This window comes from Schistocerca americana, chromosome 7 (assembly GCF_021461395.2).
Source record: "Schistocerca americana isolate TAMUIC-IGC-003095 chromosome 7, iqSchAmer2.1, whole genome shotgun sequence".
Lineage (NCBI taxonomy): Eukaryota > Metazoa > Arthropoda > Insecta > Orthoptera > Acrididae > Schistocerca > Schistocerca americana.
In genome coordinates this window covers 123582998-123595860 of record NC_060125.1, presented here as the reverse complement: position 1 = coordinate 123595860, position 12863 = coordinate 123582998, and the positions used below count along the sequence as shown (strand labels likewise).

The following is a 12863-nucleotide window of genomic DNA, read 5'->3' as shown; positions in this document are numbered from 1 at the left end:
TCCAAACTGTAGCGCCTAGAACCGCTCGGCTACTAGGGCCGGCAAGACAACGGTCAACTTCAGAGATATCGATGATAGCTTTCAGAATTCCTGTTTGCATTTTCTATTTATTTTATATATTTTTTTCTTCCATTAAATTATTTTCTATCTTGTTAATAACTTTTACCTACAGTCTGTGTATTAAAACCTATATAACAAAAGAAACAAATTTTGAATCTTTCGTATGTAAGTACGTGAAGTGTCTTATCTTTCCCTTTGCTCACTTTGTTTGATCTCTGATCCTGGAGAAATAAAAAAGGAAAGTTATTTTCTTTTGAAATTAAAGCTTTATCATTCATTAAAGTATGTTCATCGTGTTCACTAATATCAACTGGCTCCTGAATCTTTAAGACAGAATTTTATTCTTTAAGGGCTGTCTGGCAGTTTCACGTTATTGTCACTTAAGATCGATTACATGTGCTGAAATCAAATAGTGATGTCCTAATTTAGCTTTGCCTACAAAAAAGTTAATTAGTGCCACCACCACTTGATCCCTAAAAATTTAACAATCAAGAAAATCTCTACCATTCAGACGCTGAAGAATTTGTTACATACTCGATTCTTCTGATCTTGTTGGGTGAAGAGCAAATTAACTCGCTTGAAAAATGAATTTCCCGGTTATGCGGATGTAGTCGCCGCTGCATCAACAAAATTTCCTCTTGAGCATGTACATGCACTTGAGGTAATATATAAACAGATTCTTCACCGTCCGCGAGATCACAAACACTCTCGCTTGAAATGTATAGGACACTCACCCGTATTTCGCACCGGAGCTAATTGCTGCTTACCCCATTCTAATACTATACATGTTATCGATAAATGTTGTGTTTACGACCTTTTGGGGTCTTATCAATTAGACAAACGCTACTAGTACTCTTAAACAACGTTGTCGCTGCATTCGTTGGCCATCAGTGAAGTGTGCAGCGGCTGACCACACGCTTGCAGTACACCCTTCGCGACCACGGAGCTGCAACATAGGTAGCTACTCTTGGCCCCAACAGTTTGCGCCATCTTTCTCCTTCTTTTTATCTACAATGTATTTGACACAAAATTTGTACATCAAGAAATTTTCAAGATTATACATCAGTTTTATATTCATGGAGCTCATTTCCCACGGTTTATAAACTAAGAATGGCCGTTAAATGTAGTTATTCCATTAGTTTTAAGCTATGTAAATGACTTTTCTCTTGCTAGATATGCAATTTCGAGGCCACCACATTAGCAATACTGTAACCACACTTTTAAGCAGATCCAAATGAGGATGGAGCTTTATAACTAGACTTTTTGTGCCGCCTCTAATATAGTAATTATTGTTGGACTAATCACTTTCTATACTTGCTCTAGCATATGGGCATTTGACATTGGTATTTACAATAAAACCTGATATCCTGTATCTATCTCAGTTATGTCCAGAATTTGCCACACATCACACATTGCATTTAAAGAAATCTGTAGCCCTTTCTGCACTTCTTCAATAAATTTTTTTTCCACTAGCAGATCACATTCTTCTCGTGTAGCAACTATTTTCAGCGAATACTCGGGTTTGTATTTTGGACTTCCATTTCCGCTTTCTTTTGCGTACAAGTAAGATATTAGCTAGACAGAAAGGCGTCATTTCTACAATAGGAAATTGTTTAAGTCCTTTTAGTATATTGCTCCTTTTCCTTGAGACCTGTGGAATAAGATGGTACCCAATCCTAGTTTGGCAATAAATATGTTTGACAGTATAGTGTGTAACAACGTTCTAGAATGAGAATAATACATCTTTGACTATAATAGGAAAGCTTATAATGTTGTTGTTGGAGCTTGTGTTAACAATTTTCACACAGTTTACAGGTAAATAATTAAAACTGCAGGCAATCAGAACAAAGTTAATTTTTCTCGGTCTTGATTGGAAGATTTACTTGTACACCAGTCAACGTTTATGTATTCTTCTTACCTCAGCAGGAAAATTGCAGAACACTGTTAATCACAGCAACTATTCTGTAAGCTGTCCAACTGTTTGCACCACACAGAAACGATAGTCACAGAATGCAGGGGAGCATAATGGAAATACTCTTTCTTGGCATTTAATACAAGCAGACAGTCTTCCACAGAAGCAAGCACACCATCCATTCTATAGTTACAAATCGTAGCCTGCAATCTGGTAACAGCATATTCTTTAGCTTAGGAAAATGTAAAAGTTTCTCATGCACACATATAAAGGACACTTCATAAAATAAATAGATGGTTTCTGATGTAATTGTTCAGTTCTTGGCTATTGATTTGACGTATTAATATGATATTTATCTTTACTCTACAACTGGAACTCACCCACATTAAACTGTCTATTCAAAATGTCTTATTGTTGCTCGCAATCTCACTGTTGTTTCCTTGGTAGTCGTCTTGCACACAGAGGTCATGGTTTGATGTAAGGTAATTACACATCTCCATTTTGTTAAAAATCCCAGAAAAATCTTGCGTTATATCCAGACCCACAAGGAAATAGTCATCTTACCATAATTGCTTCAGTGTCCAAAACAGCTCATACTAGAGAACTGACCACTTAGATATCTCTTAAACGTACCACATATCTCGCTCTTTAACGTTATAGACCGTCCGTTCCCTAATGGTTCTTGGCAGTCCACTTGTACACAGCTGCAGGCCTCTGACAGCAACATGATACATGTGAAGCCCACATCTCCTATAAAAAGAGACACAAGACATGTGCAAGTTTGAACACAATAACAAACATCCACTTGCCTGAGACCTACACATCTGACCACCATCCCCTGACGTCACATACATGAGACTGGGAGGAAGAAGTCTCTTTTGGAGTTATCTGAAATGAGTGTACGCTTGTACGAAAGTGAAATGTGGACGATGAGCCTTTCAGACAAGAAGAAAATGGAAGGTTTTGAAATGTGATGCTGTAGAAGAGTGTTGGAAATAAGATGGGCAGATCGAATAACTAATTGGTGTATCCAAAAGAGGAAGAATACTTTGTGGCACAACTTGACTATAAGAGCGGACAGGCTGATGAGACACATTCTGCGGGGTCAGAGAATCACCAAGTTGGTAATGGAAAGAAGTGTGGGAAGTACAAATTACAGAGGAGACGAAAGCTGAATACAGTAGACAGGTTCAGAGGAATATACCAGGTCGCAGTAGCTGTCCAGAGATGACCAGGCTCACTCAGAACAAAAAGGAGAAATGGTTCAAACGGCTTTGAGCACTCTGGTACTTAACATCTGAGGTCATCAGTCCCCTAGAACTTAGAACTACTTAAATCTAACTAACCTAAGGACATCACACACGTCCATGCCCGAAGCAGGATTCGAACCTGCGACCGTAGCGGTCGCGTGGTTCCAGACTGAAGCGCCTAGAACCGCTCGGCCACAAAGGGAAAAGGAAAGCTGCATGAAAGTTTCCCACGTTTTACTTCTCCGGAGTTACAAGAAATTTTTCTGTATGTCACGTCAACTTTGTCTGCAGTTATATCTTATTCAATAAGGTTTCTATACTGTTTCTTCATCCATCCTGATACATTCTACTTTTACTTGCCATTAACTTCGTTCCCTGGCCAGCTATAGTGTTATTTTCTTACCTCATTCATAAGATTCTTGTAATGTTTTTCTTATGTTGTTAAGATTGGGTATTTCTGCGTGATACATAACTCTTTGGAGTTTTGTGTACAAACGATGTTCTGTCGTGCCTTAATTATTTTGCTTTACTACATTTTAATTCTTGTAACTACTTTCATGTCGTTATATAGATTGGTCGTTACCTCATATAAATTGCACTCTATTTCATACTGTACGAATTTTGCAGCTTTCTGTTTCGTCGTATACCACCTCTCCTTTATCTTGTAGAGATTCAACCTACTGCTCATCGAAACTGCACTATGTTTTGAGTCTATTTCAGCCCCTGGGCGTGCTCTGCAGTGCAGAAACTCACTTTTTCTAACGAAGACATACTCAACTTGATATCTTCAGTTCCCTCCTACATATCCAATATTCTAGTCGATCTATGTTTGCTTTCCAACCACATTGGACTATACTAGTTTTTCATCCCTCTTCACAGTTTCAACAATTTCTCTGCTCATACAGAATGTTTTATTAAAGTGTTCGCCATTCTTACAGCGGATATTTCTGGTAAAAAATAAAAAAAATCTTATTAACATATGACCAGAAGAAACATTTTTGAGCTATGGGACATTTTATCGACTGACAGGCATATGTCTGTTGGCACTAGAGGAGGTGTTCCATGGATTCACTACTTATCGTTACTAGTCCGGCAGCCTTGGTTCTCGAAGAACGACAGATTTGTGCGAGCGTCTGGTTGCCTTCGGATTCGGTTACAAGCGTGCCACAGACTTTCCAGTAAGGTGTGCAAGTTGTCAGTGGATCTAGAACATGACGGTGACTTTAATCGTCCTCAGCGTTATAACTGTAAGGGATTAAGATTAGGTGAAAGGGGAGGGGACCTAGTCGAGCTATAGACATATCACTACACTTTTGTGTCAGGCACTGTCACGCGAGGCGCAGACAGAGCAGTGCTGCTCCGTAGTACAGTAAGAGGCTTTATTGCGTGCGTTACGTCTGACAACAGTATTAGTGCTAGAAGCAGAAGTACAGAGGCACACACAAAGAAGTAGAAATGTGTAATGAACGTCGACAAGGAGGCACCCTACACCACTGTGCTTGGGCCGTTCTACGCACAAGTAAAATGGCCCAATATTTGGGCCCAAACATTTGGCCAATATTAACACGGCGAGAATGTGAGGCACTCTTTTCAAATTCCTTGTATATTACTTCTATTTTCTCATCGTCGGCTTGTTTCAGGCACATAAAGGCCTGTGCAGTCGTGGCTGGTGCGCTTAGTGTCAGAGCACTAAAGAATCTTTCAGTAATAACGTATCACTTTTGAATTTAAGTGTTTTAAGGCGTCCTTTGCCATGGTGGTTATATTAGAAAGGCCACACAGATATTAATATCTTTTCTGAACCAAAAAAAGCACACGAGATACAGAAAACAGTGTATACCGGTACCTAGGTTCATGCCGTATTGCTCAGTAAGACGGTTTTCTTAAAAAGATGCGAAGTACCCTTTACCAAAACTGTTTCACTGGGAAAGATCGTGTTGTGGTTCCTCCTTTAAACAGTCGCATGAACTTGAAAATGACAGATATCGGGAATAGTGACCAGGGGATAGAAGGCAACCGACACCGCTCAACAGACACAAGGACACTGGAGCTAGTGAGACAACCGTACGACATAAGGGTACGCAAAATAAGTCGCTCCTCTTCCAGCGTCTGTAGGTCGCTGGAGGACCTAAGCGTTCCTAGTAATCGGAAGAAGAGCAGCTCATTCCAGTTTCGAAGAAGGGTCGTCGAGTAGACGCACAAAACCACAGGCCTATATCTCTGACGTCGGTCTGTTGCAGAGTTTTGAAACGTCTTTTATGCTCGCGTTTTATGTAATTTCTAGTGACCAAAAGTCTGCCCCGCAGGAATCAACATGAGTACCGGAAACTACGGTCGCGTAAAAACCACCCCCTCTGTTGAACCAGGCGCGCGAGATAACAGTAAACAACAGGAAATATCGGTGCATCTCGGCAGCGCGGCATAATGAACAAAATACGAGCGTGCGGAATGTCAGACCAGCCATGTGACTGAAGAGTTTCCAGCAAACAGAACACTGTAGGTCATTCTCAACGAAGAGGAATAATCAGACGTAAGAGTAACTTCGGACGTACAGCAGCGGACTGTTATAGGACCATTTCTTTTCACAACGTATTTGAATGAATTAGTGTACAATGTCGAATGTTCCGTGAGGCTTTTCGCGAACGATGCTGTTGTATACAGGGAAGTCACAACGCTTAGAAAACCCTTGTTCCACCAACACACGAATGTTTCTCATCCGTGTGAAATGTGTACCAGATAGGGTCGATAGAGGAAATTGAGAACATCCGAAGAAGATCGGCGCGTTTCGTTACAGGTTGATTTAGTAAGCGCGGAAGAGTCACTGAGATTCTTAGCTTGTTCTATAGGCGGATGGTGCAGCAGAGGCTTTCTGCATCACAGTATGGTTTACTATTAACGTTCCGACAGTGCACGTTCCTGGAAGAGTCAGCCAAGATATTGGTTCCTCCTACGTACGTCTCTCGAAGTCATCGTGAAGGTAAAATTATAAAGACTCCAAATTACACGGAGGCATGCCAGCAATAGTTCTTCCCGCGAAACAATCGCGACTGGAACAGGAAAGGGGGAACTGACTGTAGTGCATAAAGTACCCTAAGCCACTCACCGTAAGGTGGCGTGCAAGGTGTAGTTTTTCAATGTAATGTTCTATCACCCATATTTACTCCGACATTTATTCTTTAGGTGGCGTCATTTGACTTTTATGCCTCACAAAATGTTACGATTCTTATCCCCTGCATTGCTTATCCCAATATTCACGCTTATCCTAACATTTCTTTCAGAAAATTGGACCTCTTTCTGTTTATGAGCTCGTACTGTATAATCATTCAAAATCAGCGTCCCATTAATCTGTCTCACAGACTGGAAGATTTGCAAATCATTAACTGCAAACTGTTAACTTCAATGGCGCGATCTGCATGCAATCCACATAAAATGCATGGTTACTCTGCTATAGCACACAGGGGTGTGGACCCAAAAATAAAGCTTGCAGTTCTGCAGCATTTACTGCAGCTCAACCATCACCACCTGTCGCATGTTCCTACTCAGAGGGACGTCTGCATGTAAATGTGATACATAAATTGCACATTCATTTGAAGATGACAATGAATAAGTTCTGCACTCTATAAGAGACATTACTTAAAATACATTACTCGCCATTCAAATTGCTACACCACGAAGATGACTTGCTACAGACGCGAAATTTAACCGACAGGATGAAGATGCTGTGATATGCAAATGATCAGCTATTCAGAGCATGCACACAGGGTTAGCGCCGGTGGCGATACCTACAACGTGTTGACATGAGGAAAGTTTCCAACCTATTTCTCAAACACAAACAGCAGTTGACCGGCGTTGCCCGGTGAAACGTTGTTGTGATGGCTCGTGCAAGGAGGAGAAATGCGTACCATCACGTTTCCAACTTTGATAAAGGTCGGATTGTAGCCTATCGCGATTGCGGTTTATCGTATCGCGACATTGCTGCTAGCGTTGGTCGAGATCCAATGACTGCTAGCAGAATAGGTTCAGGAGGGTAATACGGAACGCCGTGCTGGATCCCAACGGCCTCGTACCACTATCAGTCGAGATGACAGGCATCTTATCCGCATGGCTGTAATGGATCGTGCAGCCACATCTCGACCCCTGAGTCAACAGATGGGGACGTTTGGAAGACAACAACCATCTGCACGAACAGTTCGACGACGTTTGCAGCAGCATGGACTATCAGTTCGGTGACTATGGCTGCGGTTACCCTTGACGCTGCATTACAGATAGGTGCGACTGCAATGATGTACTCAACGACGAACCTGGGTGCACGAATGGCGAAACGTCATTTTTTCGGATGAATCCAGGTTCTGTTTACAGCGTCGTGATGATCGTATCCGTGTTTGGCGACATCGCGGTGAACGCACATTGGAAGCGTGTATTCGTCATCGCCATACTAGCATATCATCCGGCATGATGGTATGGGATGCCAATGGTTACAGGTATCGGTCACCTCTAGTTCGCATTGACGGCACTTTGAACAGTGGACGTTACATTTCAGATGTGTTACGACCAGTGGCTGTACCCTTCATTCGATCACTGCGAAACCTTACATTTCAGCAGGATAATGCACGACCGCATGTTGCAGGTGCTGTAGGGCCATTATTGATACAGAAAATGTTTGACTGCTGCCCTGGCCAGCACATTCTCCAGATATCTCACCAATTGAAAACGTCTGGTCAATGATGGCCGAGCAACTGGCTCGTCACAACACGCCAGTCACTAATCTTGATGAAGTGTGGTATCGTGTTGAAGCTGCATGGGCAGCTGTACCTGTACACGCCATCCAAGCTCTATTTGACTCAATGCCCAGGCGTATCAAGGCCTTTATTACGGCCAGAGGTGGTTGTTCTGGGTACTGATTTCTCAGGATCAATGCACCCAAATTGCGTGAAAATGTAATCACATGTCAGTTCTAGTATAATATATTTGTCCAGTGAATACCCGTTTATCAGCTGCATTTCTTCTTGGTTTAGCAGTTTTAATGGCCAGTAGTGCATCATACGAAACACCAGTTGCAATCCTGTTGCCTTAAACCATTTATTGCCATGTCATGTAATATACATTGTAAAGCTATAACGTGAACTACGTTCTCATCTATCGACCTAGATGCTACCTCGTCGCTACATATGAAAAATATACGCTACCAGGAAGAAGTCATGTCGCTGCTACCAAAATAGCTCTCCTCTCTCTTTAGAGTACAAACTTGAGATTCGTTTACAGTAGTATGCCATTCATCTTTTGTCTCTTCCCTCCTCCTCACTTCCGAGTATGTTGTGCAACCCCACACCATTCATAACGTGGTGCATATGTGACATCCTTGGGCGTCCTCGACGGTTCTTCCCCTCTGCAGCTCCTGCTACATAGTTCCACTGATATTATTGTGTTTCAAAATGTGCCCTACCAGGTTGTCTCTTCTTCTTTTGAGGTGTCTCCAGAGAGATCTGGTTTCTGGTACTCCTGGCAGCACCTCTTCACGGGTAACTCGTTCTTTCCAGCTGATCTTCATCGGCCTTCTACAGCACCAGATCTCCAGAGCTTCTGGCTTTCTTCTCTCCTTTGCACATCAATAATTTTTTATGAGTCGCCATTGAATGTACCTACCCACATGAATCATGGACCTTGACGTTGGTGGGGAGGCTTGCGTGCCTCAGCGATACAGATGGCCGTACCATAGGTGCAACCACAACGGAGGGGTACCTGTTGACAGGCCAGACAAACGTGTGGTTCCTGAAGAGGGGCAACAGCCTTTTCAGTAGTTGTAGGGGCAACAGTCTGGATGATTGACTGATCTGGCCTTGTAACACTAACCAAAACGGCCTTCCTGTGCTGGTACTGCGAATGGCTGAAAGCAAGGGGAAACTACAGCCGTATTTTTTCCCGAGGGCATGCAGCTTTACTGTATGGTTAAATGATGATGGCGTCTTCTTGGGTAAAATATTCCGGAGGTAAAATAGTCCCCCATTCGGATCTCCGGGCGGGGACTACTCAAGAGGATTTCGTTATCAGGACAAAGAAAACTGGCATTCTACGGATTGGAGCGTGGAATGTCAGATCCCTTAATCGGGCAGGTAGGTTAGAAAATTTAAAAAGGGAAATGGATAGGTTAAAATTAGATATAGTGGGAATTAGTGAAGTTCGGTGGCAGGAGGAACGAGACTTGTGGTCAGGTGAATACAGGATTATAAATACAAAATCAAATAGGGGGAATGCAGGAGTAGGTTTAATAATGAATAAAGCAATGGGAATGCGGGTAAGCTACTACAAACAGCACAGCGAACGCATTATTGCGGCCAAGATAGACACGAAGCCCATGCCTACTACAGCAGTTCTAGTTTATATGCCAACTGGCTCTGCAGATGATGAAGAAATTGATGAAACGTATGATGAGATAAAAGAAATTATTCAGGTAGTGAAGGGAGACGAAAATTTAATAGTCATGGGTAACTGGAATTCGAGAATAGGAAAAGGGAGAGAAGGAAACATAGTGGGTGAATATGGATTGGGGGAGAGAAATGAAAGAGGAAACCGTCTGGTAGAATTTTGCACAGAGCATAACTTAATCATAGCTAATACTTTCTTCAAGAATCATAAAAGAAGGTTGCATACATGGAAGAATCCTGGAGATACTAGAAGGTATCAGATAGATTATATAATGGTACGACAGAGATTTAGGAACCAGGTTTTAAATTGTAAGACATTTCCAGGGGCAGATGTGGACTCTGACCACAATCTATTGGTTATGAACTGTAGATTAAAACTAAAGAAACTGCAAAAAGGTGGGAATTTAAGGAGATGGGACCTGGATAAACTGAAAGAACCAGAGGTTGTACAGAGTTTCAGGGAGAGCATAAGGGAACAATTGACAGGAATGGGGGAAAGAAATACAGTAGAGGAAGAATCGGTAGCTCTGAGGGATGAAGTAGTGAAGGCAGCAGAGGATCAAGTAGGTAAAAAGACAAGGGCTAGCAGAAATCCTTGGGTAACAGAAGAAATATTGAATTTAATTGATGAAAGGAGAAAATATAAAAATGCAGTAAATGAAGCAGGCAAAAAGGAATACAAACGTCTCAAAAATGAGATCGATAGGAAGTGCAAAATGGCTAAGCAGGGATGGATAAATGTAAGGATGTGGAGGCTTATCTCACTAGGGGTAAGATAGATACTGCCTACAGGAAAATTAAAGAGACCTTTGGAGAAAAGAGAACCACTTGTATGAATATCAAGAGCTCAGACGTAAACCCTGTTCTAAGCAAAGAAGGGAAAGCAGAAAGGTGGAAGGAGTATTTAGAGGGTCTATACAAGGGCGATGTACTTGAGGACAATATTATGGGAATGGAAGAGGATGTAGATGAAGGTGAAATGGGAGATACGATACAGCGTCAAGAGTTTGACAGAGCACTGAAAGACCTGAGTCGAAACAATGCCCCGGGAGTAGACAACATTCCATTAGAACTACTGACGGCCTTGGGAGAGCCAGTCCTGACAAAACTCTACCATCTGGTGAACAATATGTGTGAGACAGGCGAAATACCCTCAGACTTCAAGAAGAATATAATAATTCCAATCCCAAAGAAATCAGGTGTTGACAGATGTGAAAATTACCGAACTATCAGTTTCATATGTCACAGCTGCAAAATACTAACGCCAATTCTTTACAGGCGAATGGAAAAACTAGTAGAAACCGACCATGGGTAAGATCAGTTTGGATTCCGCAGAAATGTTGGAACATGTGAGGCAATACTGACCCTACGACTTATCTTAGAAAATAGATTAAGGAAAGGCAAACCTACATTTCTAGCATTTGTAGACTTAGAGAAAACTTTCGACAATGTTTAACTGGAATACTCTCTTTCAAATTCTAAAGACGGCAGGGGTAAAATACAGGGAGCGAAAGGCTATTTACAATTTGTACAGAAACCAGATGGCAGTTATAAGAGTCGAGGGGCATGATAGGGAAGCAGCGGTTGGGAAGGGAGTGAGACAGGGTTGTAGCCTGTCCCCGATGTTATTCTATCTGTATATTGAGCAAGCAGTAAAGGAAACAAAAGAAAAATTCGGAGTAGGTATTAAAATCCATGGAGAAGAAATAAAAACTTTGAGGTTCGCCGATGACATTGTAATTCTGTCAGAGACAGCAAAGGACTTGGAAGAGCAGTTGAACGGAATGAACGGAATGGACAGTGTCTTGAAAGGAGGGTATAAGATGAACATCAACAAAAGCAAAACAAGGATAATGGAATGTAGTCAAATTAAGTTGGGTGATGCTGAGGGAATTAGATTAGGAAATGAGACACTTAAAGTAGTAAAGGAGTTTTGCTATTTGGGGAGCAAAATAACTGATGATGGTCGAAGTAGAGAGGGTATAAAATGTAGACTGACAATGGCAAGGAAAGCGTTTCTGAAGAAGAGAAATTTGTTAACATCGAGATAGATTTAAGTGTCGGGAAGTCGTTTCTGAAAGTATTTGTATGGAGTGTAGCCATGTATGGAAGTGAAACATGGACGATAAATAGTTTGGACAAGAAGAGAATAGAAGCTTTCGAAATGTGGTGCTACAGAAGAATGCTGAAGATTAGATGGGTAGGTCACATAACTAATGAGGAGGTATTGAACAGAATTGGGGAGAAGAGGAGTTTGTGGTACAACTTGAGAAGAAGAAGGGACCGGTTGGTAGGACATGTTATGAGGCATCAAGGGATCACAAATTTAGCATTGGAGGGCAGCGTGGAGGGTAAAAATCGTAGAGGGAGACCAAGAGATGAATACACTAAGCAGATTCAGAAGGGTGTAGGTTGCAGTAAGTACTGGGAGATGAAGAAGCTTGCACAGGATAGAGTAGCATGGAAAGTTGCATCAAACCAGTCTCAGGACTGAAGACAGCAACAACAACATTGAATGTATGCATAACGTAATCCACGGTAAGCCGTTTAAATTCGCGTACTCTCAGGTAGACGTGCTAGCAGTTCTCTGACAGAGGGTTTATTGCACCCTTTACAGCAAGACTTTTGCTGGAAATACGGTCGTCGAACGTTTTCGGTTTGTTGATGTAATAATTTTCTCTGACAGAATGTCCGAATAAAAAAAAAATTTAAAAATGCTATTTCTTTCCAGACACTGTTCCTGTTTCGTTATAATATACTTAACCGTGATTTTTGTTATCATTGTCACATGCCTGCTCCATTCTCCATTCTCGTGTAGTGTTTCGTCCCTTTGCTCAAAGATCAAAATGTATTCTCAACTGTACTCGACTCTCACACGTAGTGTACTACACGCTCTTGTTTATTTATCTATGCCATTTAAAATTAATAGCATAACTTTTGAAAGAGGCCTAGAGTATGGTTAATATATTCGTACATTCTTCCCGTACTCTTAGAATGAATTGGTCAACAAGGACAACGGCGTTGTTTTCATAAACTTACTTACGTATTTTATTCTGTTTTGTTTACGGACAGGCGGACGTGTACCGTTTCTCCATGGCCTGGACACGCATCCTGCCCACTGGAGACCTCGACGTCATCAACCAACCGGGCATCGACTACTACAACAATCTCATCAACGAGCTGCTCGCGAACGGAATCCAGCCTGTGGTAAGAGAGAAG

General features: G+C 41.8%; 1 protein-coding gene across 1 annotated transcript in view; it reads left to right on the top strand.

Moving 5' to 3' along the window:
- LOC124622776 (myrosinase 1-like) overlaps window positions 1-12863 on the top strand; it is a 56458-nt gene that overhangs the window by 6449 nt on the left and 37146 nt on the right. Inside the window, exon 3 of the mRNA XM_047148568.1 lies at window positions 12717-12851. Coding sequence (XP_047004524.1) covers window positions 12717-12851 — 135 coding nt within the window. The remainder of the gene's footprint in view (window positions 1-12716; window positions 12852-12863) is intronic.